Source organism: Elephas maximus, chromosome 22, assembly GCF_024166365.1.
Source record: "Elephas maximus indicus isolate mEleMax1 chromosome 22, mEleMax1 primary haplotype, whole genome shotgun sequence".
Taxonomy (NCBI): Eukaryota; Metazoa; Chordata; class Mammalia; order Proboscidea; family Elephantidae; genus Elephas; species Elephas maximus.
The window spans coordinates 47,010,415-47,034,097 of record NC_064840.1 but is presented as its reverse complement, the minus strand read 5'-3'; the positions used below and the strand labels follow the sequence as shown (position 1 = coordinate 47,034,097).

At 41.5% G+C, this 23,683-nt stretch overlaps 2 protein-coding genes across 3 annotated transcripts in view; one reads left to right on the top strand and one right to left on the bottom strand.

Moving 5' to 3' along the window:
• Positions 1-15,723: 15,723 nt before the first annotated feature.
• On the bottom strand, positions 15,724-21,339 carry PNMA2 (PNMA family member 2). Of its 2 annotated transcripts, none has more exons than XM_049866367.1 (3): positions 21,270-21,339; positions 18,659-18,783; positions 15,724-18,355 (listed from the first exon to the last, which is right to left on the bottom strand). In XM_049866367.1, the coding sequence occupies exon 3, from the start codon at positions 17,876-17,878 to the stop codon at positions 16,784-16,786; it is 1,095 nt and encodes a 364-aa protein (XP_049722324.1). In that variant the 5' UTR covers positions 17,879-18,355; positions 18,659-18,783; positions 21,270-21,339; the 3' UTR covers positions 15,724-16,783. The 2 variants fall into 2 exon arrangements, with proteins under 2 accessions (XP_049722324.1, XP_049722323.1); XM_049866366.1 differs by having other exon boundaries at positions 18,659-18,786; positions 21,270-21,320.
• Positions 21,340-21,732: 393 nt separating this feature from the next.
• Positions 21,733-23,683, top strand: part of DPYSL2 (dihydropyrimidinase like 2) — a 146,217-nt gene continuing 144,266 nt past the window's right edge. Inside the window, exon 1 of the mRNA XM_049866359.1 lies at positions 21,733-22,101. Coding sequence (XP_049722316.1) covers positions 21,748-22,101 — 354 coding nt within the window. The 5' untranslated portion in view covers positions 21,733-21,747. The remainder of the gene's footprint in view (positions 22,102-23,683) is intronic.

Sequence of the window (23,683 nt, the reverse complement as noted above, 5' to 3'; positions counted from 1 at the left end):
GAGTTGTAGTACTAAAGAAGTCTAAGGGGAAAATATTAAATAATGCAGGAAGCATAAAAAGAAGATGGAAGGAATACACAGTCACCATACCAAAAAGAATTGGCCAAAGTTCAACCACTTCAGGAGGTAACATGTGGTCAGGTACCAATGGTACTGAAGGAAGAAGTCCAAGCTGCACTGAAGGTACTGGCAAAAAACAAGGCTCTGGGAATTGATGGAATACCAATTGAGATGTTTCAACAAAAGGATGTAGCACTGGAAGTGTTTGCTCATCTATGTCAAGAAATTTGGAAGATAGCTACCTGGCCAACTGACTGGAAGAGATCCACATTATGCCTATTTCCCAAAAAGGTGATCCAATCAAATGTGGAACTTATCAAACAACATCATTAGTATCACATGCAAGCAAATTTTGCTGAAGATCATTCAAACGTGGCTGCAGCAGTATACTAACAGGGAACTGCCAGAAATTCAAGCTGGATTTAAACAAGGATATGGAATGAGGGATATCATTGCTGATGTCAAATGGATCCTGGATGAAAGCAGAGAATACCAGAAAGATGTTTACCTGGGTTTTATTGACTATGCTACGGCATTTGACTGCGTAGATCATAACAAAGTATGGAAAATATTGTGAAGAATAGGAATTCCAGAACACTTAACTGTGCTCATGAGGAACCTATACTTAGACCAAGAGGCAGTCGTTCGATCACGACAAGGGGATACTGCATGGTTTAAAGTCAAGAAAGGTGTGCATCAGGGTTGCACCATTTCACCATACCTATTTAATCTGTATGCTGAACAAATAATCGAAGAAGCTGGACTATATGAAGAAGAACAGGGCATCAGGATTGGAGGAAGACTTACTAACAACTTGTGCTAAGCAGATTACACAACCTTGCTTGCTGAATGTGAAGAGGACTTGAAGTACTTACTGATGAAGATCAAAGACCACAGCCTTCAGTATGGATTACACCTCAACATAAAGAAAACAAAAATCCTAACAACTGGAACAATAAGCAACATCATGATAAATGGAGAAAAGATTGAAGTTGTCAAGGGTTTCATTTTACTTGGATCCACAATCAACACCCATGGAAGTAACAGCCAAGAAATCAAAAGATGCATTGCATTGAGCAAATCAGCTGCAAGAGGTCTCTTTAAAGCGCTAAAAGGAAAGATGTCACCTTGAGGACCAAGGTGCACCTGACCCAAGCCATGGTGTTTTCAATCACCTCATATGCAAGCAAAAACTGGACAATGAATAAGGAAGACCAAAGAAGAACTGACACCTTTAATGGTGGTGTTGGTGAAGAATATTGAATATACCATGGACTGCTCAAGAATGAACAAATCTGTCTTGGATGAATAACGACCAGAATGCTCTTTAGAAGCAAGGATGTTGAGACTACAGCTCACATACTTTGGGCATGTTATCAGGAAGGGTTAGTCCCTGGAGAAGAACACCATGCTTGGTAAAGGAGAGGGACAGCAAAAAAGAGGAAGACCCTCAACAAGATGGGCTGACATAGTGGCTGCAACAATGCACTCAAGCATAGCAACCCACCTGGAGCAAAGGAGAATGAAGACCACCAGAGACACAAGGAAAACATGAACCCAAGAGACAGAAAGGGCTACATAAACCAGAAATTCCATCAGCCTGAGACCAAAAGAGCTAGATGGTGCCTGGCTACCACCAATGACTTCCCTCAGAGGAAACACAACAGAGAACCCCTGATGGAGCAGGAGAGCAGTGGGATGCAGACCTCAAATTCTCATAAAAAGACCAGACTTAATGGTCTGACTGAGCCTGGAGGGACCCCAGACTTCATGGCCCCCAGACCTTCTGTTAGCCCAAGACTGGAACCATTCCCAAAGGCAACTCTTCAGACAGGGATTGGACTGGACTATAAGACAGAGAATGATACTGGTGACGAGTGAGCTTCTTGGCTCAAGTAGACACATGAGACTATGTGGGAAGCTCCTGCCTGGAGGGGAGATGAGAAGGCAGAGGGGGACAAGAGCTGGTTGAATGGACATGGGGAATACAGGGTGGAGAGGACGAGTGTGCTGTCACATTAGTAGGAGAGCAGCTAGGCATACATAGCAAGGTGTGTATAAATTTTTGTATGAGAGACTGACTTGATTTGTAAACTTTCATGAAAAATGTTAAAGGAAGTCCTTCAAGCAGAAGGAAGATGATACTAGGTGAAAATATGGATCTGTATAGAGGGATAAGGAACAAGAGCACGGGAAATGGTAACTATATGAGTAAATATATAAGATTTTAAAATAATTTAAATTGCTTTAACGATAACTTACGGTTTAAACCAATAATAATTATAATGTATTTGTGGCTTTATAATATATGTACACTTGATAGCACAATGTCTGGGAGGGAAAAATGGAAGTATACTATTATTGTAAGGTACTGACTTACATTATATGTGAAGTGGTATAATAGCACTTGAAGTTAGACTGTGATAAGTTAAAGATGTATACTATAGATCCCAAAGCACCACTAAAATGATACAACAAATAAGCCAAAAAAGAGATAAAATGGAATCACACAAAAAATACCCAAACCAAAAGAAAGCAGAAAAAGAGGACAGGGGGAACAGAAAACAAATGGGACAAATAAAAATCAAGTAACAAGATGGTAGATTTACCTTTAACCATATTATCTTAGTTATCTGGTACTATTATAATAGAAATACCACAAGTGGGTGGCTTTAACAAACAGAAACTCACTTTTTCATAGTTTAGAAGGTTAGGAGTCTGAATTGAGGACACTGGCTCTAGAGGAAGGCTTTCTCTCTTGGCTCTGGAGGAAGGTCTTTGTCTCTTTTCCGCTTCTGCTGCTTGATTCCTTGGCGATCGTCATGTGGCATGGCATCTATTTTCCCCCATCTGCGCTTGCTTCTCTCTGTGACTAATCTGTTCTTTTTATACCTCAAAAATTATTAAGTCTAAGACAACCTACACTGATATGGCCTCATTAACTTAACAAAGAAAACCCATTCCCAAACGGGATTTCATCCGCAGATATGTTGTTGTTTTGTGCCGTTAAGTCAGTTCTGATTCATATGACAATACATGACAGAATAGAACTGTCCCCATAGAGGACATAGGCTATAATTTTTATGGGAGCAGATCGCCAGGCCTTTTCTTCCACAGAGTAGCTGGTGGATTCAAACTACCAACCTTTGGATTAGCAGCTGAGCTCTTAACCATTGTGCCACCAGGGCTCCTTTCCACAGGTATAGGGGTTAGGATTCCAACATATATTTTGGAAGTACAAAATTCAATTCATAACACATAATGATAATCACGTTAAATGCAAATGGTCTAAGCATCCCAATTAAAAGGCAAAAGGCAAAAAAAAAATCCAAACCAGTTGCCTTTGAGTCAGTTCTGACTAATGACAACCTCATGTTGTCCCCATGTGTGCAGAGTAGAAATGTACTTCATAGGGTTTTCAAGGCAGCAAATCACCAGGCCTTTCTTCCAAGGCATTTCTGAGTGGGCTCAAACAGCCAACCTTTTGGTTAGTAGTTGAATGCTTAACTGTTTGTACCATCCAAGGACTCCTAATTAAAAGGCAGAGGTTGCTAAATTAGGTAAGACCCAACTATATACTGTCTGCAAGCAACGTACATTAAATGAAAAGATGCAAATAGGTTAAAAGTAAAAGGATGGAAAAATATATATATCATGCTAACACTAATCAAAAGAAAGCTGGAGACAAAGTAGATTTTACAGCAAAGAATATTACCATAGATAAAGAGAATAATTTCATAATGACAAAGGGGTCAATTAATCAAGAGGACAGAGCAATTCTGTATCAGTTTCCTAGGCCTGCTGTACAATAAAATGGATGGGTTTAAACAACAAAAATTTATTGTCTTACAGTTCTGGGTGCTAGTAGTCCAAATTAAGGTTGTTGGCATTGTCATGTTCTTTCCAAAGGCTCTAGGGAAAGATGCTATCTTGTTTCTCTCCAACCTCTGGAGTTCCTTACTGTATAGATGCATCTTCACATAGCCATTTTTCCTGTCTTTCTCAGGTTGGATATAGACTCACTATACTTTTGTATGACTTCATGTTAACTTATAACATCTTCATAGACCCTGTTCCCAAACAAGGTCATTGTCTTAGGCTGGGCTCTCTAGAGAAGCAAAACCAGTGAAGCTTCTATATACAGAGAAAGAAAAAGAGATTTATATTAAGGAAATGGCTCATAAGACTGTAGAGGCTGGACAGTCCCCAGTCTGTGGGTCAGGCTGGAGGCTTCTCTTGACTCATGTAGCTGCAGGGGCTGGCAAACCCAAGATCAGCAGGTCAGACAACAGGCCTCTGACTCATAGGTTGTGGAGGCCGACAAATCCCAAGATCGGCAGGTAAGCTGCTAACTCGAGTCCCGAGAACCAGAGGTCAGATGAACAGGAGCCAGCTGCAGGATCCAGAATGAGCAAAAGCCTGTGAGCCCTGCCAGGAAGTCCACTTATATTGGATGCAGGCCACATCCCCAAGGCAACTCCCTTTCAACTGATTGGCTACTCACAGCAAATCCCATCATGGAGGTGATTACATAATTATACAACTGCCAAACTACATCATAACTGCCAAACCACTAAGAATCATGGCCCAGCCAAGCTGACACACAACCTTAATGATCACAGTCATGTTCACAGGTTCCAGGGGTTAGTACTTCAACATAATTTTTTGTGGGGACTCAATTCAATCCATAACAAATTCTTTATATGTATGAACCTAATAACAGCTTTAAAATGGATGGAGCAAAAAATGATAGAACTGCAAGGAGAAATAGACTAACTCACAATTATAGTAAAAGATTTCAACAACTCTCCAGAAAAAAAAGTATAGAAAAAGTAGACTAAAATTCAGTTAGGGTGGAGAAGACCTGAACAACACTGTAAACCAACTTGACCTAATTGACATTTACAGAACACTCTATCGAGCAACTGCAGGATTTACATTCTTTGCAAATTTGCATGTAACATTTATATATTCTGGGATGTAAAACTAAATTCAATAAATTTAAAAGAATTCTAGTAACATAAAATATGTTCTTTGACCATAATGGAATTAAATTATAAACCAAAACCAAAAAAATCTGGAAAATTCATAAATATTTGGAAATGAAATAGCATACTTCTAAATAACCTATGGGTGAAAGAAAAAAGAAACAAAGGGGAAGGAAAAAATTATTTTGAAGTGAATGAAAACTAAAACACATCAAAATTTGTGCAATGCAGCTAAAGGAGTACTGAGAGGAAAAATGACAGCACTAAACACCTGTATTAGAAAAAAAGATGAGTCTCAAATCAATGACCTCAGCTTCCACCTCAAGACGCTAGGGGGATAAAAAAGAACAAATGAAACCCAAAGTAAGCAGAACAAATAAAAAGAAATAAGAAAGATCAGAGTGGAAATAAATGAAAGAGAAAACAGAATAACAATAGAGAAAATCAAAGTAAGTAAAAACTAATTCTATGAGGAGAGCCATTAAATTGATAAACCTCTTGCCAGACTGATTTGGAAAAGAGAGATGACAGATTACCAATGAGAGAGGGGAATAAGAAAGGTGATGATATCACTACAGATATGAAAAGGGCTATAAGGAAATATTATGAACAATTTTATGCCAATAAATTCAACAACTAAGAGAAAACAGACAAATTTCTTGAAAGAGACAAAACCCTAAACATACTTAAGAGAGAATAGATAATCTAAGTAGTTGTCTTGGTTATCTAGTACTGGTATAACAGAAATACCACAAGTGGATGGCTTTAACAAAGAGAAATTTATTCTCTCACAGGCTAGGATGCTAGAAGTGTGAATTTAGGATGCCAGCTCCAGGGGAAGGCTTTCTCTTCTGTTGGCTCTGGGGGAAGGACTGGTCTAGATGCTCCTCAGCACAGGGACCCCAGGTCCAAAGTATGCACTATTCTCCTGGCTCTTGTTTATTGGTAGTATGAGGACCCCACATCTCTCTGCTTGCTTCTCTCTTTCACATCTCAAAAGAGATTGATTTAAAACACAACCTAATCCTGTAAATTGAGTCCTGCCTCATTAACATAAAAAACATAACTACTGCTAATCCCACCTCGTTAACATCGTAAAGGTAGGATTTACAACATGTAGGAAAATCACATCAGATTACAAAATGTTGGAGAGTCACACAATACTGAGAATTATGGCCTAGTCAAGTTGACACACATTTTGGGGGGACACAACGGAATCCATAACAGTAGTCTTATACCTATTAAAGAAACTGAATTTGTAGTAAAAACATTTCCTACAAAGAAAACCCCAAGAAGGCTTAACTGTGGATTCTACCAAATATTTAAGGAAGAAATAATATCAGAATTTCTGAACCAACCTTGTTCAGAAAATTGAAGAGGAGGTAATATTTGCCAACCCCTTTCCTAAATAATTCATGGACAAGAGAAGAAATCAGAAATTAGAAAGGGAAGTTAGAAAGTGTTTTGAAATCACAAATAACAAAAACATATATGAAATTTGTGGAATGAAGGTAAAGCAGTTCATAAAGTGAAAATTATAGTTTTAAAGGCTTATATTCCACCAAGAACCTAGAAAAAGAATAATTAAACACAAAGCAAATATAATACGGAAAATAATAAAGAGCAGAAATTAATGAAATAGACATTGCACTAACAGTGGAGAAATCAATGAAACCCAAAGTTTCTTTTTTTTTTTTAAGATCAAGAAAACTGATAAACCTCTAGCTAGACTGATAAAAAAAAGAGAGAGAAAGTAGATTGAAATTAATAATATTGTGAATGACACGGGGTAAACTAAGGCTCCTACAGACTTCAAAAAGATAAAAAGGACATATTATGCACAATTCATGACAATAAATGCAATCACTTAAATGAAGGGAACAAATTCCTTTAAACATACAGATTACTAAAATGGACTCAGGAAAAATAAATTGGAATGACTCAAATTTGTAATTAAAAACCTGTCCCCCAGAGAAATCTTCAGGCCCTGTTGGCTTTACTGATGAATTCTAACAAACTGAAGCAAAAATAAGAGCTTGAGATGCCTATGGAATATCTAGGCGATATCGTTCAATAGGATACATAGATCTTGAGACTACCAAATTACTGAACATGCCATGAGATGTAGAATTAGAATATCTGATTTCTTCTGCTTCTGCTGCTTATTAGTTATAAGACCTTGAAAATTAGTTTAGTCTCTCAAAGTTCCTGTTACTTTATCTGTAAATGATACGAAAATAGTATCTATATCACAGGGCTTTCGGGAGAATAGAAATGTATGTGAAAGTAGTTTTATGCTGTAAAATACCCATATATATGTGATATTAATATTAATAATAATAGGTTAGCTGTCTTTTCACGAGCTTTACTATAATTACTTTTTCATGATGATGGTAGTTGTTTAGAGGAACTCATGACAATCTTGTCCAGTCTTATCTAATAAGGAAAAAATTAATAAGATTCTGTACAGTCAACTTTAGGGATTTGGATTGGTTTGGACAAAAGACTCAGGAAGATACCCGGCCTAAACATTCTAGAAAATTGTACCAAGTCGCAGGCAGGTTTTCATTTTTAGTTTCATAACACAATGGACCATGTAATCATAATTCATGTCTGGGGTAACATTTCATTTTCAAAGACTTATGTAATCCTGCTTCACACTGTGGTTTGACAACTCATGCCCAAGAATTGCGCCTCTGTATCTGATGTTTATTTTTCATCTCCATTTAATTTTGGCACTGTATTCCTTCTAAAGAAATTAGCTAATCAATGCATATATAAATATGCACCTAAATGATCTATTTTAATGACATTAATATTCTTCCTGAAACTTTCCTGGCACAAGCCATTGGTCTTGCAATTTCTGGGGCAACTATAGCACCACGTCTATGTCAATCCAAGAAAAACACATTCTAATGGTTTCCTAAGTGAAATAGTTGCCATTTTGAAGACGTTCTCTCCAAAAGAGAGAGGGCTAGGAGGAAGAAGAGAAGGTATATGATGCTGGACCATTACCTACACTCTAAGCATGTTTGGGAGAGGGTAATGAAAGATTGAATAACAATAAATCAAAAAACTTACAGCTGCATATCCTTATGAAAATGGACAACCATTACAGGATAGAATTATAATCTATAGCTTCAAAACAAGCAGAGAGATAAAAGATAATTAAAAAAATTACCAATCCAGAAAAGGAAGAAAAAAAGCGGGGGTGTGAATAAGGTAAAGAAAAAGACTGGTAAATAGAAACAATGCACACACATATACAAAGATGGAGCAAGTAACTTCCAATATATCAGTATTAAAAATAATTATAAGTGGGTTAAAATAACCGATTAAATTACAGATTATCGGGTTTTTAAATCACTATTTTTTTGTCTCTTGTAATTTGAACTCAGAAACAATTAATAAATATGCCTTGAAATAGAAAAGGCAAAACTCAAAATTATAAGGATGAATAGACAATTGTATAATCATAGTGTGATATTTTAACATAAGCAATTAGAAAGTGACAGATAAAGTAGTTTAAACATTAAAATATATAAGATTTGAATAACAAATTAACAATATAAAACTTTACCATCAATAAATGGAGAATATGGATTATTTTCAAGTGCACATGGGACATTTACAAACATTGGCCACTTCTTATATCACAAATGAAATATGGACACATTTCAAGGAATTAATATCATATAAATCATGTTCTATGATCACAGTGCAATTACTCAGAAATTTATTAAAATAAAAAGACATTTTTAACTACTCCCTTCCAAAAAAAAAAGGAATTCATAGTTTAATTAAAAAATCATAAGAAAAAATTAAAATATTACACATTTAAAATTGTGGAATGCAATTAACGTGGTACTTAGACAAACATTTACACACATAAACATATCTACTGAAAAATAATAAAAGTTAGAAAACAAGGATAAGTCCTTGAAAAGATAGAAATGAAATGGTGTATTAATTCTAAACATGATGAAAGGAAAGAAATAATAAAGAACTGAAATTAATGAAATAAGGAACAAATGATGGAGAGGATCGACAGAACCAAGAGCTGATTCTTTGAAAAACATTAATAAAATAGCTAAACTTCTGGGAAGATTAGCTGGAAAGAATGAAAAAAAAAACAAACAATACTAGGAATGAAAAAGGAGCCATAAATGCAGAAACAATAATTCACAACATCAGAAGAGAATACAGAGATATTCATGCAAATACATTTGAAAGATAAAATGGAAAAAAAATTAGAAAAATCTGGGTTACTATATCTGACTCTAGAAGAAAAGAGAAAACCTGAATAGTCCTATAATCATTAAAAAAAAAAAAAAAAAAAAAACCACTGCCATCAAGTCGATTCTGACTGAGACACTGAATTAATATTTAGAATTTCTCCCAATTGTTCCAGCTCCGCACACTACCACCACCTCCAAATATATTCTAGGTCCAGATGATTTTAAAGGCAAACTTTACTAAATTTTTACTGAATAATCTCAATTTATCCAATGGTTTAGAGAATAAAAAAGGAGAGGAAACTACTCAGCTCTTTTTATGAAGCAAATGTAACCTAGATGAAAGGAACAGAGTAAGAAAACTAAATTGCAGACTAATAACCCTTATGAGGGTGGGTGCAAACATCAGCAGTGCTTTAAAAAATAAATCATGACTTATCCTAGGAGTGATACAATGGTTCAGCATGAGAAAAAGCTATTAACGTAATAATCATATTAGTAGTTTAAGCAGGGAAACCTTAAGATCATCCCACAGATGCTGAAGCAGCAAAAATCAAAAGATTTCCTCCAGCTTCCACCTGCCCAACCCCCCAGACGGAGAGAGGGAGTATTTTAACTTAAAAGTAAGTTCACATTTTGATTATTACATGAGATTGGACATTTTAAATTTGAATTAAAATCAGTTGGTGACATAAAGTGACCTTACAACTTTTGATTTCTGTTTGAGTAGTCAGAAAAGTCATGGAACTGCCTGATTTTTCAACTAAGGGAGAAAGAGACAGATGACAGAGTGGAAAAAGATATTTGCAGTGTTTAAAGCCAACAAGGGATTCGTATCTTGAAAATACAAAAAACCTTAGTAATTCAGCAACAACCCAGTAGGAAAAAAGGCAAAGGATATGAACATGCATTTTACAAAGGAAGAAACCCAAAACCTTAAGTATTTTTTATTGTAATGTCTTTTTCAAGTTTTGTTAGGATTATGTTGGCCTAAAAAACAATTTGGAAAGTGTCCCCTCACCCACTGTCCTTCATGCTTTATCTGTAATGCATCTACATATATTATAAACTCCAGAAGATATTATCATTTTTGCTTTAGGAAATCATATACTTTTAATTAATAGGAAAAACATCTTTTATATTTACCATTCCCCATTCTCTTCATTCCTTCCTAAATTTCCAAGTTTCCAATTTGAATCATTCCCCTTTAGCCTAAACTTCCCCTTAGCATTTAGGCCTGTTGGCAACAAATTCTTTCTGCTTTTGTTTATGTGTTTCACTCTCATTTTTTTTAAGGACTTTTACACTGATTATAAAAATTCTGGGTTGACAGATTAATTTTTTTCTTTTAGTACTGTAAAAATGTTATTCCCTTGTCTTTTGTATGTCATAGTTCCTCAAGAGAAAAAAAACATTTTTTTTTTAAGTCAGCAATAATTCCTGTCATGATTCCTCTGTATGCTATATGCCATTTTTTCTCTGCCTGCTTTCAAGATTTTCTCTCCATCTTTGGTTTACAGCAGTTTGACTGTGATGTGCTTATGCGTGGCTGTCTTCAGATTTATTCTGCTTAGGGTTATTTACTCCCATCCTTACATTTCTAGGTTTTATTTTTCACCTATTTTTAGGTTTTAATTTCCATTGCTTTATCCTTTGTTTCTGATATAGGTTGGAGGTTCCAGGAGTGGGAAGACAGGTGATAAGCATGATCTCCTCTGTCCCTGTTCTTATTCCTCAGTCTGTATTAGTTTCCAATCCAGTACCTATGAGGGCTCTGTCCACTTCATAAGTAGATGCCCAGTTCAGGTATATGCTGCCTACTCCTGGCAAATACCATGGCCCCAAGTAAAAGAAGAGATAGATGTGTACAGCTCTACACCCTTAATTACAACTTTGTCGGGTTCCTAAGTTGAGCCAAAAAAATATTCTGGTTATCAGTGGAATGCACTTCAGATCCATGCCATTTTGAATTCTGAAGCACTGAATAACTTGCAGACAAGTCCTGGTCAAGGAGAAATAGTTCTCAGGTAGTTCAGCTGCTTATAAGACCTAGTCACACTGAGGAAGTATGACCAATGGATTCCATGCCTCTGCCAAGTTGCCCCTTTAGTGATTTAATAAAGCCCATTCAAGAGCCTGATTATGCCCTGTAGGACCCCTATCATCTTGTTACTCACCCCAGAGTGCAGTGACAGGGTTTGGGAATCCAAGGGATTACTACATTAGTTTTAGACCCATAAATCACCTCCAAATTGGAAATGGTTCTGGAAACTCTGGTATTGGTAGATGTTATTCTCAAGATAGCAGCATTCATTCCCTGCCCTAGACCTTTTCTTCCCCATTCACCACTGTTCAGTTCCTCAGGGATATAGTCTGCCTTCATGGTCTGCACAGCCACTTGAGCACTAACCGTAGACTTCAATTTGTATCTTAGTTCTTCAAAGCCACTCCTGTGGTGGTATAACTCTGGCAGCTGTTCAATACTTAAAGGATGTACAAATTACTGAAGAAGGTCTTTTGACTTTCTTCCCTAGGTGGTGCAGTTAATGCACTCAGCTGCTAACAGAAAGGTTGGAGGTTTGAGTATATACAAAGGTGCCTTAGAAAAAGGCCTTGGTCTCCTTCTGAAAAACTAGCCACTGAATACCCTATGGAGTAGTTCTACTCTGATACACATGGGGTTGCCATGAGTCAGAATCAACTTGTGACTGGTATTCTTCCCCAAACATTTAATACAAAGCTGAGGCCAACTGACACTTAAAAAGATCAGTCAGGTAGGAGACCCAACTGGGTCTTCTCTCAAAACTCAGAACCCAGTTTTCTGTGTATACTCAAATCAAGTATGAAATCCACTGACCTGACTTTCAACTATCCTTTCTTTATACATCAGCTCTACTTTCTATGCATCCTCTGCCCCATCCCCTTGACTCTTTGATATTATCTGGTCATTTGAGGATACCTTGTCACAGACATTTACAGTTTGCCTTAGACTCATACAGAAGCTTTCTATTTTGAACTTTTTAAATTTCCACTTGCCACTCTTTGGAATAGCAGAGTCCCCAAGCTTAATGAGTGTCATCAGAGGCTGACACTCTTATATGTTGCTAGGCAGTGCAATATTGATAACCAGTCATCAGACAACTGTGACAACCTGGTTTCCATTGTCTTGCTTATATTCACTTACAATACAAAGTTTACTTTTGTGACATTAGCTGCTTGTTATTTCAAGAAAGTGTTATTTTGGTAATTGAGTTTGTTGGGAAAGCTAATGTGCCAAGAACCAAGGAAAGGCCCTCACTGGGACTGCCTTTATATCATGCAGAACAGTGGCAGGGCTGTGGCTGAATGGGGTAGGGATCAGCTTCCCTTATTATTCCTGGAGAATACCTGCAGTGGCTGCCATCCTCATCACCACTGCCCAGTAAGGTAACTCTTTCCTCTTGGGAACTTTTCCCTTTAATGGGAGGTGGGGCAGAATGGGAAAAAACCTCAGCAGCTGCTTAGATTGGCCCAATTAGTGGACAACTACAGCTGGTGTCCTGAAAGCAAGACTGAAATCCTATACCTTTATCCTTACGGTAAGATTGATTTTGGCATACACTTCTGGAGTTACTCTGGTTTTTAAGAAAATGTCCACGTGAGACATCAGGAGCACTTGGACATGGCAGGCCTAGAGTTGTCCCTCGCCCACACCAGGGACAACTCCAGGCCTGGCACAGTGGGAAGGTTATCTTCTGAGAAGCCCATCTATGGGAACTGTCTTTCACTCCAAGAGAGCTTCTCAATATGTGTAAGTCTTTCCAATGCAAACTCTAGGAATTTCTAGCCTACCCAGACAGGAAGGGGATGAGAAGGATGTCTGCCTTGAACCTGTGCCTTTAAATCATACAAAACTTACGCTGGAAGTCAACATAAAACTAACATTGAACATTTTTGACAATACTTGTCTTAGATCCTCTCATTTCACTTATATGTTTCATTTCAGGATCCTCCTTCAAAAACTCTAGCTTCTAACCCTCTTTGCTTTCCCAGTCTTGACTTGAAAGACTCCCTCGAACAGGGTTTATATTCATTATCTTTTTCTTCCTACTCTGTTGCTTCAAATAACACCAAGCCAGATTCGGTCTTACGTGGTCCCCTTGCTGTACTGGCTTGCTTTACCATCAACCTGTCCAGACTTGTCAGGACCAGTCCATAGTGGGTGGTGGGGATGAAGATGGGACAGCAAGGGTGAGGATATGCCAGAAGAAGCCAATGTATTTGCAAGTGGGGAAGTGATGATGGTGAGAAAAAAAATTGCTACCCTACTTTCCAATCTCTTCTGAGGTGGGGAGACTGAGCGGCTTCCACTCAAGGGGCTTCAAGGGCAGCAGAGTACCAGAAAGAGAATCAGATTCAAATTAAGGGACTATGGTGACAGGGTTTTCCATAGACTCTGATAACATAAGCTACTTTGTTTATGATACCATGGAATGTCCAAAAGGAATGCTGGTGCGTCTCAAAGAACAGCATCGGGAAGAAGTACAGGACAGTATATAAGAGTAAAGAAGAGAACTGACAATCTGAGTCTTGTATTTCGGATGAACAGCAGAGGACAACAGGATGAGGCTTGGCAGGACTGGCTGGTACAGGGGGAGATGTCAGGAGATGCTCAAGGCCTGAAGATACAGGAAGCTGATGATCTAGTTAGCAACTTGTATCCATTACCCTGGGTTCAGAGACTCCTGGTGAAAAGTTATATTCCGAAGTGGTTCATATAATCTTGGAGGCCTTGCTCTCCATGGGTCAGGACTGGAGTCAAATTAAGCATAAGGGAAGATCAATTTCCTGGGAGGTTTTTGCTCAAGTGATTGGGAAAGTGTGTTAAGAATCCCTCAATACCCTCATCTTTTACTGGATTGATGTGCAATGTATGACTTTCCATAGCACTTTAGAGAAGATTTCAAGAGGACGAATGGCACAAAGAATTTTTTCATTTACACACCCATATAGTAAAAGGTGAACATAGCCCAGAACACAAACAACCATCTTCAGTAATTTCATCAGAGGCTGATGACTTTATCTGAACAATTTTTTTCCTAAGCAAATGAGTTGTAGGTCTCTGAGGGGACTGGCCTCCATCTGTGGTTTCTCTGTGTGTTTTAAGAGGGAAATCAACGATGGGTGAACTGAACTTTCTGTCATCCCTGGAGACACAGCCCAAGTATTCTTTTTGCTCTCAAATTTTCTTGCCTAGAGGAGCTCAAGACCTTCTGGCTTCAGCTTGATTTTCTAACCTTGTCTCTCAAAAATTTTTTTTAGAATGAAACTCCTTCTTCGAGAGATATCAGTAGTACACAGAAGTACAATACATGAAACAGAAAAAACGCAGAATTTTATTAGCATATATTTATTTTATAACTTCACATTTATAACATTCACTTTACATACTTTCAGTAAATGAGAACAATGAGGCCATTTTCATTAATACAAAAACACATGAAATTGGGGTACAACGGAGGACAATTATATGCCTTTGGTTGAAGAGTACTGAGAAAATGTGTAACTTAGAGAAATAATCACAGATGATACCTTTTAAAAAAAATGTTTTTCTTACAATCTCAGGATATTCTTTAGTGAAAATGATCCAAGATCAGAAAGAGTAAATTACTGTTTCAAATCACTAGCAACTGTCAACTGTGTGAATCCTCATCACAAATATGAAAGACAACAAGCACTCAAACTTAGAGTAAGAGCTAAAACGGTTTCCAATGCAACGTTATCACAAGTCGACTGATTACATATTTTTCTTACTGCACAACTGTTGTAACAATAAAGAAAGCATGCACTGAACAGACAATAAGCATCATAAAAATAATAATGTGTCTCAACTTATTGAGGGCTTTCTACGTTCCAGACATCATGCCAGGTGCTTAAAAGGCATTATGTCATTTGATCCTAACAACCACCCTATGCATTTTTCAGATGAGGAAACGGAAGTTTCCAGAAGTTAAGTAATTTGGTTTTTGTATACACAAAGCTACTGTGATGCTATATATCAACGGTGTTGGAACTGTGTCTGGCATTTAGCTGAATGGTGTTCCTACAAATGTACTAGCACACTTTACATGACAAGACACACATGGGCCTGACTTAAACACCCATGCAGTACTACAGTTTTCTTACTCAATGAAAAAAAGTTGGAATATGTGCTTAGATACTGCAAAAGAAGCTTTGTTCCAAGGTCTGCACAAAAATGAGTCAATCTGGAAATAAAGCGAACCTGTTGGTGAATGCCAACTTGCTAGAATTTGGCTATAAACACATTTGAGTCTACCTGTTATTCATTATGGGTTTAAATACTTTAAAATGCATTTTACAGATGGAACTGGTGGAAAAAAAACTTCTGCCAAACACAATTTGAAAAGCTCTATCGTGGCAGAGAGCAGATTAACATGAGTTAGACATATCCAGTCTCTGTTACTTCTCTGCATTTTGACATTGAGAAGACCACTTAATCATCTGAGCTTGTTTCTCTTTCCAAAAGAGCAAAAACGATGCCACATTAGGGTTTTAGAGTTGCTGTACACATTAAATGAGATATGCGTAAAACATCTGGCACCTAGCAGGCCCTCAATAAACGTGAGTTTCCTTCCTCTCCTCTTTGCCCTTTTACCACTAAAAGCCTTCTTCTCTAACCTGCTCACTAAATCCAAACGTGCCCTGCACATTTTCACTGTCCTGCTTTTTCTCCTTGAATTTCCAACCATTCTTTGAGGACGCCACTCAGCTGCTGGAACTCTTGAAAGCTGGCATTAGGTGGAGTCACCTGTTTCTTCAGGTCCTAACACAAGTGCCTAGTCCTGGGACCAACTGTCCAGACACCTCACAGAGAAGCGAGATGAGCGCTTCCCAAGTAAGGAGAAGAAAGAAACCTAAAGGCCGAGATGGTAGTATTCATTTGGCAACAACACTTTTATTGGTGATGTGAACTTATTTACACATATGGTTATTTAACTTTTCACTTTTGTAGGCCCGCCTCCTCCACTAGACTGTAAACTCCCTGAGGGCACGGCCATGTTTGGTAGGTTCATGACTCGCACTTCTCTGTAAAGTGCCTCACGATGCTAGGGACTCAGAAAGAATTTGCTGATAGGAGAAAGATAAAGACTTAATAAGTAAAACAGCTTAGGTTTTCAAATATTTTACAATAAATATTTTTTCTCATGTCAATTATTTCTTTTATTTATGGATAAATTTTAGTGTATTTGGGTATTTTAAGGAAGCTTTAAGTACTGGTGTTTCAGATTCCTTTCAGCGTATGATCTCACAGTTGGTATGTAATCTTTTATTATTAATCTGTGTAGGGTCCAAGAAACTCTCAGATATTTTTCTTAGAAGAGTTAAGACTTAAATTGAATGTCTTGATTTCAACCCAGTGCCTGAAGGAAAAAAAAAATATTGAAAGGTCTTAGCCTAGGAGAGTGAGGCCACTACTGTGATCCTATTCCAGTTTCGACCTTACGCACTGGCCTGGTTAACCCACTGGCCATAGGTTTCCGCCTCATCTGGATCTTCAAGATTCTCATGTTCAAAAGAGGCCTCTTCCTCTTCTTCTTCCCGTATTACCTTCATCAACTCAAGGAAGCTGGGAGGCGGTCCTTGATCCTTCAGCTCCCTAAGCCTGCACCAAAGGATTTCACTAAGGCTCGCCCCAGCCATGATTTGTTCCAAACGGACCTGATCTGCAATATTTCTAGGAATGGCACGCTTCTCAACAGCTTTCCGAAGCAAGGTTTCTAACCGTAACACATAGGCAGAGACTTTCTCGCCCTCCTCCTGATAGGTCTTCAGATACCTAACCTGTGAGGTCCTGCGGCTCTCCAGGCTTCCAAACACTTGTTTAAACGCCTCCAAACACTCTTCCACGCTTATGGACTGGTTGTCTGCCTGCACTATATGCATGAGGTCCAGAGCAGGGCCACGCAGGCTTTCCATCAACCACCTTTTCTTTTCTGCCTCTGCTACTGGCCACTCTTTGACTATCTCAGTGGCCTGTTCCAACCAGATTTCAAAGGGCTCTTCCTCTGGGGCTGGAACAGCACTGCCTGAGAATATTCTCAGTTTTCGGTATCTCATGGGTAGCAGAGGCTGAGGTGCATGCGCTATTGCCTGTCCCACCAAATTGGCCAGTAACTCTGGTGATATGGAGGGGACAGCAGCTGTGGACACTCCCTCATGCCCAAGGGCTCGGAACATACCCGCTAATGTCTGTTCCTCTTTTTCTAAGAAGAGGTTCAGTCTTTCAAGAAATTCAGTGTCCTGATTAGGGGTCTTAAAGACCACTTTCCAGACACCGCCCCTTCCCTGCACCTCACTGGGGATCACGGAGATATCAATATCCTCCATAAGCTCTAACAAGACAGCATTGGCATTATCCTGCTTCCTGAATATTTTGCCAAGCAGTCTATACCTGCCCAGGGACTTCAAATTCTCCTGAAGAACCTCCTGAATCTCAGGCTCATCACACTCCACTGGTATCCCCATAACCAACAGTGATTTCTGAGTATCCACACTCATTATCCCACACCAGTCCTCTAGCAGTGCCAGTGCCATTGCTCCAAGTATCCACTTGCCCTAACTCGTAGGGGCACCAGTTAGTTTGTGGGGCAGATATGCACTGCCTTAGATTAAAAAAAAAAATCCTGGATGACCTAGGGGGTGGATCCTAGGTCAGGTCACTCTAAGAGTGGTCTCAAAATCTCCTGGACTGTTAACCCTTACTTGCCCAGCGGCAACAACTCAGCACTTCCTGTAATGTCTCTAGAACTGATCCAGGACGGGTAGGTTGTGTCTCACCTATAACAGAGCCACTACCTGTGGCTCTGCAGTCCTCTTGGTGCTGTTTCTCTCAGCGATGCTGGCAGCCACGTGGTGGTCCTGACCTTTCTTCAATCACCGAGGCACCTGGAACAGCTGCTTTGACCACTGTCTCCTGGTCTCTGATACTTTCTCTAGTCAGCGGTGAAATACTTTCCACTCTGGCACCCTGAACTCTTGAAGAGAAGTCTCACAGTAGCGTGACTTGGACTCCTAGTGAAACAATTTTCAGTTTTACCACTGAAGCATACCAGGAAGCATACATATTCTAGTTTGGGAAGGAAGTGGGGGTAGACCAGGGGTTTTGTCTTACATTGTACCTGTGTCTAGCCCACTCTGTCAAGAATTCTTCTTTGATTATAGTGACTTTTTTATTTTCTCTTGGGGACCCTCTGAAATACAGCTTCCCCAGCATATGCTCATCAGACATGTCAATCAATGTCTAAACCCCACTTTTGGACAAGATCCAAGATTTTTCCCACATAAGGGATGAAATCAAAAGATGTGGCTAAATACCTGTTTATATGTTCCAGAATGTTCCTTGAGAGTGAACAGCTTATTCAGCTTCTAGTATAGGATGATGTCACCCAACTCCACACGATGGTGTCTCTGAGTCTTAGCTCCAGCCAAGTCAAGATGTCCTGCTACACATAAAAATCATGTGGTTTTATAGCTCAATAATATGCAGTCATAAAGACTGTTTCTACACTTATTAAAAATATGACAATCTTTCACGATTTAGCTAGCTCTACTAAACAGCTATTGAACTGCTTCCTTTCTTTGATTAAAAAATACCCAGTTAGGAATCGGTCAAACATTTAAAAATAATTTAATATATAGATAGCATTTAGAAAAAGAAAATCTTAGGGCCAAATACACTAAACTTGGAATCATGGACTAATTCTTTTTTGCTACGTCTGGTTAGTCTTTGGCATTTCTTTTGTTATGAATGGTTACTATCACAACACTTTTTTCTCCTAGCATTTGAATTTAAATGGGTCATTCAAGGCAAAAAGAAGCCTATCTACTGAGCTTGTCCTGGAAAGCCTGTGGAGACTGGGAATAGAAAGTCGGAAGAGTGATGCCTCCCAGTCAGCGTTGCTGGAGTACACGTTAGGGTGCTACAATCATTCTCCCCTTGGCATGAAAATCTCCATCAATCTGAGGAAGGTCCATATGCTATGATACCAACCTGTAGCTAGAACAGCAGCTGCTCCTGTTGCAGGTACATCTCCTGAGTCCTTCTAGGAGGTGCTGAAGGCACCATAAGTGCCAAAAGGCCAGGAAAACAAAATGCTATTTTACTCCTATCCCCAGGAGCCCCAAGGACGTGAGCTCCTACCTGCAATGTGACTTTCAAATAAAAAAAGCAAGTGAAACACCCTTGGTATCCAATAGGGCCATGGATGGAAGTACTTAGATATGGAAAAAAAAAAAAGTGAAAACCTTATATTTTCTCACATCAACAGAACCAATAGGATAAACTGGAAAAGGAACAGATTTTCAGATGGAAGACCCCCAGTGGAACTGTTGCATCAGTTAACTAGATAGGTCACCCTGGCCAAGGTCCCTCAATCCTTTTAAATCACAGTTTCCTAACCTGGAAAATAGTGACAATAAACCTGTCCCATTTATCTAACAGGGCTGCCGTGAGTAGGTAATAACGTAATTCACGTGAAAGCATTTAGTTCAAAAGAAGTCTATCTGATGCTAAATCCGGAATACCTGCCTATGGGGGTCTCTCGCCTGCTCCATATGTGTATTCTTCTTCTTCATTCTCCCCTCCTCATTTTGAGGTTCATTCCCACCTATGATGGGCTCATCTTCACACTGTGACTAGTCGTCCTCCAAATTTAACCCCATTCACCAAACCATCACTGACAATAGGGGTGGGGGATCCACATTTAATCCTTCCAGGGACAAGGGTTGACAACGGTACTGAATCCTTGGCCCGTAATGCCTGGCGTGGTGACGCTGCGGGAAATCGCCTCTTAGCCCAAACCCGCCCTGGTCACAGAGCAAGGCCAGATCTCCCTTCTGAGCCTCGGATGGGTGGGCATCATTTTCGCAAAATTTTGCCACTGTAGGAAAAGAGGGGGGCTGCACTCGATCAGAAGCAGAGATTGATATACGGTAAGAAGAGGACAAGAAGAGTAAGCATCGACGGCGTTACTGACACAAATCAAAATGACACCTGAATGCCTACCGACCCGGTGGTCACGGCTGAAACACCCCCATAGAAACACCACACCTCCACACAGTTGCCCCTCTTGTCCCCAAACGCAATTCTCTGCATTCTATCACAGTGCGCACCCTGCCTCCTAGTCCCCAGCGGATGCGCACACACTAACACCACAAGCACGTGGCGTCTGGCCCTGCTCTGGCGCAGTGCGCAACAGGGGCGGGGGAGACTAGGCGGGGTGCTCGGGCGTGAGGAAGGCCTGGAGATTTAGGGAGTGGGCTTTATTCTACGTATTTTCCCCTTTGGAGAGGGGCGGTGGAAGATATCAAATCAAGACACTCTCCTTGGCCCTTCTTGGCGCAGGGGCGCAGAAATATTACATGGGGCCCTCAGGCAATGTAGCGGGTCTACACCCTCTCTGTCTTTACAAGTGGCTGCACTGGAATCCGCAGACTGCACTCCTTGCTAAAACTCCCATAAACCACAGGCTTAAGTCTCTCTTTATACCTCCTCATTTGCTACGCCCCTCTGCATTTCTTCTGAACACGTTGTGCACCCCCCACCCCTGGGGATACACCAAGCAAGAATGTTCTCGCTTCATCCTTGCTCCACGCAGCCCACCAAGGCCCGTGGGTGACTGGGGCTTTGGTTTTCCGCGCCTCGGATGGCACCCTATTCTCCGCACCGCCTGCCATTCCCCATTCCCACTGACGCCCCCCAGTTGTCCTGACTTCTGCCAGATTGTCTCCTTTTCCCCATCCATCAGCAAATACCCCGGGAAAGGGGAGGGATCCCAACCCGCGGAGCCCCCAGCCCGCGGTTCCATCTCCGCAATGCGGTGAGAGGGAGAGGCGCCTGGGCCAGGCAGGTGGGGGAGAGGAGGGCAGGGGACCAGGGGCTGCGTTTTCGGGTCGTCGCCTACGCATACCCAGCCCCTCTACTTACCCTAGCGCCGGAGAGCGGTCATCAGGCCCCGCACTCGGCAACCGTTAGCCGGTGGTCTGGCCGCTTCACTTCCGGAGCGTGGGGCTCGAGATGGCGTGGCCCGCCCCTCCCCTCCCCTCCCCTCCTCGGCGCCCCGCCCCGCGCCCCCCCTCCTAGCGCAGCTGCAGGGAACAGGCTGCCTCTCGGCTCCCGCAGCCGCAGCGGCCGCCCTCCCCGGCCTAACTTCGCCGCTCGCCGGAGCTTGCGCGGAGGCTGGGGGCGTGGGCAGGGAGGGGGAGAAAGCAGGGCCAGGGGGAGGGGCTGGGAGGGGTAGACAGCCCGCTCCAAAGCCCTCCTTCCTTTCTGTACACCTTGCCTTAGGCAGAAAGAGACATCCGTGGCAGCAGCGGGGGATTTTTGCACAGATAGTGGGAGACTTAGGGACTGGCAGACAGACAGACAGACGGAGGAAGAGGACCCTTCCCCAAGCCATCGCGCCATGGCTGAGAGGAAGCAATCCGGGAAGCAGGCAGAGGACGAAGAGGTCCCTGCCTTTTTTAAAAAGCTGGGCTCAGGCAGCCCCAAGCCCCGACAGAAATTCTGTGGCATGTTCTGCCCGGTGGAAGGGTCCTCGGAGAACAAAACCATCGATTTCGACTCGCTGTCGGTGGGCCGGGGCTCGGGGCAGGTTGTGGCTCAGCAGCGGGACGTCGCCCACTTGGGCCCCGACCCGCAGCCGCCGTACTCCCGGCAGGGCCGGCGTGCCGGCGGGGAGCCATCTGTTGAATCGAGCCGGAAGGTGGAGATCCGTCGGGCCTCGGGCAAGGAAGCCCTGCAGAACATCAACGACCAGGTTGGTATGGGAGGGCGGAGGAGATGAAGGACGGGGCGTGTGGGAGTTGCCTCTCCCTCCCGGCTCCGTGGAGACCCGAGAATCCAAGGGTACCCTCTTTCCTGCTCCTTCTTTAATGTTGCCTCTCTGCATATGCACACATACCCCACCCAACCTGCCCCTTCTCCGCCCAGGGTGCGGAGAGGCTCGTCGGTGGGCGGCTGTACGCCCACAAAGGCTGCCCGCACCTCTCTGGATCTGGGAGGTGGGGGATGGGGGGGGGTAAAGGACTGGCTGATTCCCGGCCCGGGGTTGCGCGGAGGGGAGTGGGCCGCGGTTTCATTCTTCTTAAATCCTCCCGGGCGGCTTCCGATTGCAGCTGTGGCTGGGTGCCCCACCCTTTTTTGATGCAGCTCGGAGCGTGCGGAGGAGGGGTTCGCGTGAAGGCCCGTGAGTTCCCTCGGGTTCGGGAGGGGTCGGGGCTCCGACCACCGCTCCCTGCCCGCTCTGCGCCCTCTCTGGCTGCACCTTCTTGGGCGCCTGTCGCTCTCGGGTACCGAGATCGGAGGCCAGCACCATGGTCAGCGCCTCTTCGGCTCGCCTAGGAGAATCTCACCACCCTTAACTCCTGGTCGCAGCGTGAGAAGAGTGAGGGAGAATGTGGAGTCACCCGAGGAAACCGAGACGCTTCTCAATAGCCCATGTGGAGAACAAAGTTCCGCTAAGTGCCTCAACAAGGGCTTCCCAGAGCTCTCCCTCTGCCGCTATTTGGGAGGTGCTCTGGGAATGGGAACTAAGTGGATTATGTTCAAAGGGTAAAAAAAGGAGGAAGAAAGAAACCCTCACATTTTGAATAGCATGTCAAAGAAGATTAGCCCTTTTGTACTGTAAATGAGTCAAACGAAGTCCAATTTGGTAAACCTTGATTTTAGAAAATGTTGGCCATTATCTGACAAATATGAACAGTGCACATTTTAAGTACAGTAGCTTTTTCACACCCCAGCTTTTTCTTTAACTGGGTGACCTTCATACTCGCACATTTTTTCCTCACAGCCTCAATTTCTCAGCAGATACTCTACAGTGCAAAATGTTTCATCCCTTGTTTGCTGTTTCTCCTGCACCCGTTAGGTTTAGCTTTCTGTGAAGATGAGACGTTAATTAATGATTATTGAATACCTATTGTGTGCCTTGATTTTGGGGCAGGAAGGTTAGCAATAAAAACTTAAAGGCAGTTTCTTTTCCTCACGGGGCTTCCAGAGTGGTTGGGAGTGGCCTGTTCCTGTTCATTGTGGGGTTCAACAAGCATTTACAGTGTAAGCATTTTAGAGAACAACATAGAGTAGGTGGTAATGGCCCTAGAATGGTGCTCCTGTTTCCTGATGTGGCATTGAGTTTTGCAGCTTTTGACTTTTATAGGAACAAGTCTAACGAAGTTAAAGCATTTGCGATCATTTTCATAATTTATACACTCCCCCCAGCTCTGTTCTCTGATGTTTTCATATAGGAAAGTATCTCATACACATATTTTATCATGAGTCAACCAGAAGAACCCAAATCCAGAAAATTCTCTTTGTTGCAAGTGACAAGACAATTGAAGCAAAAG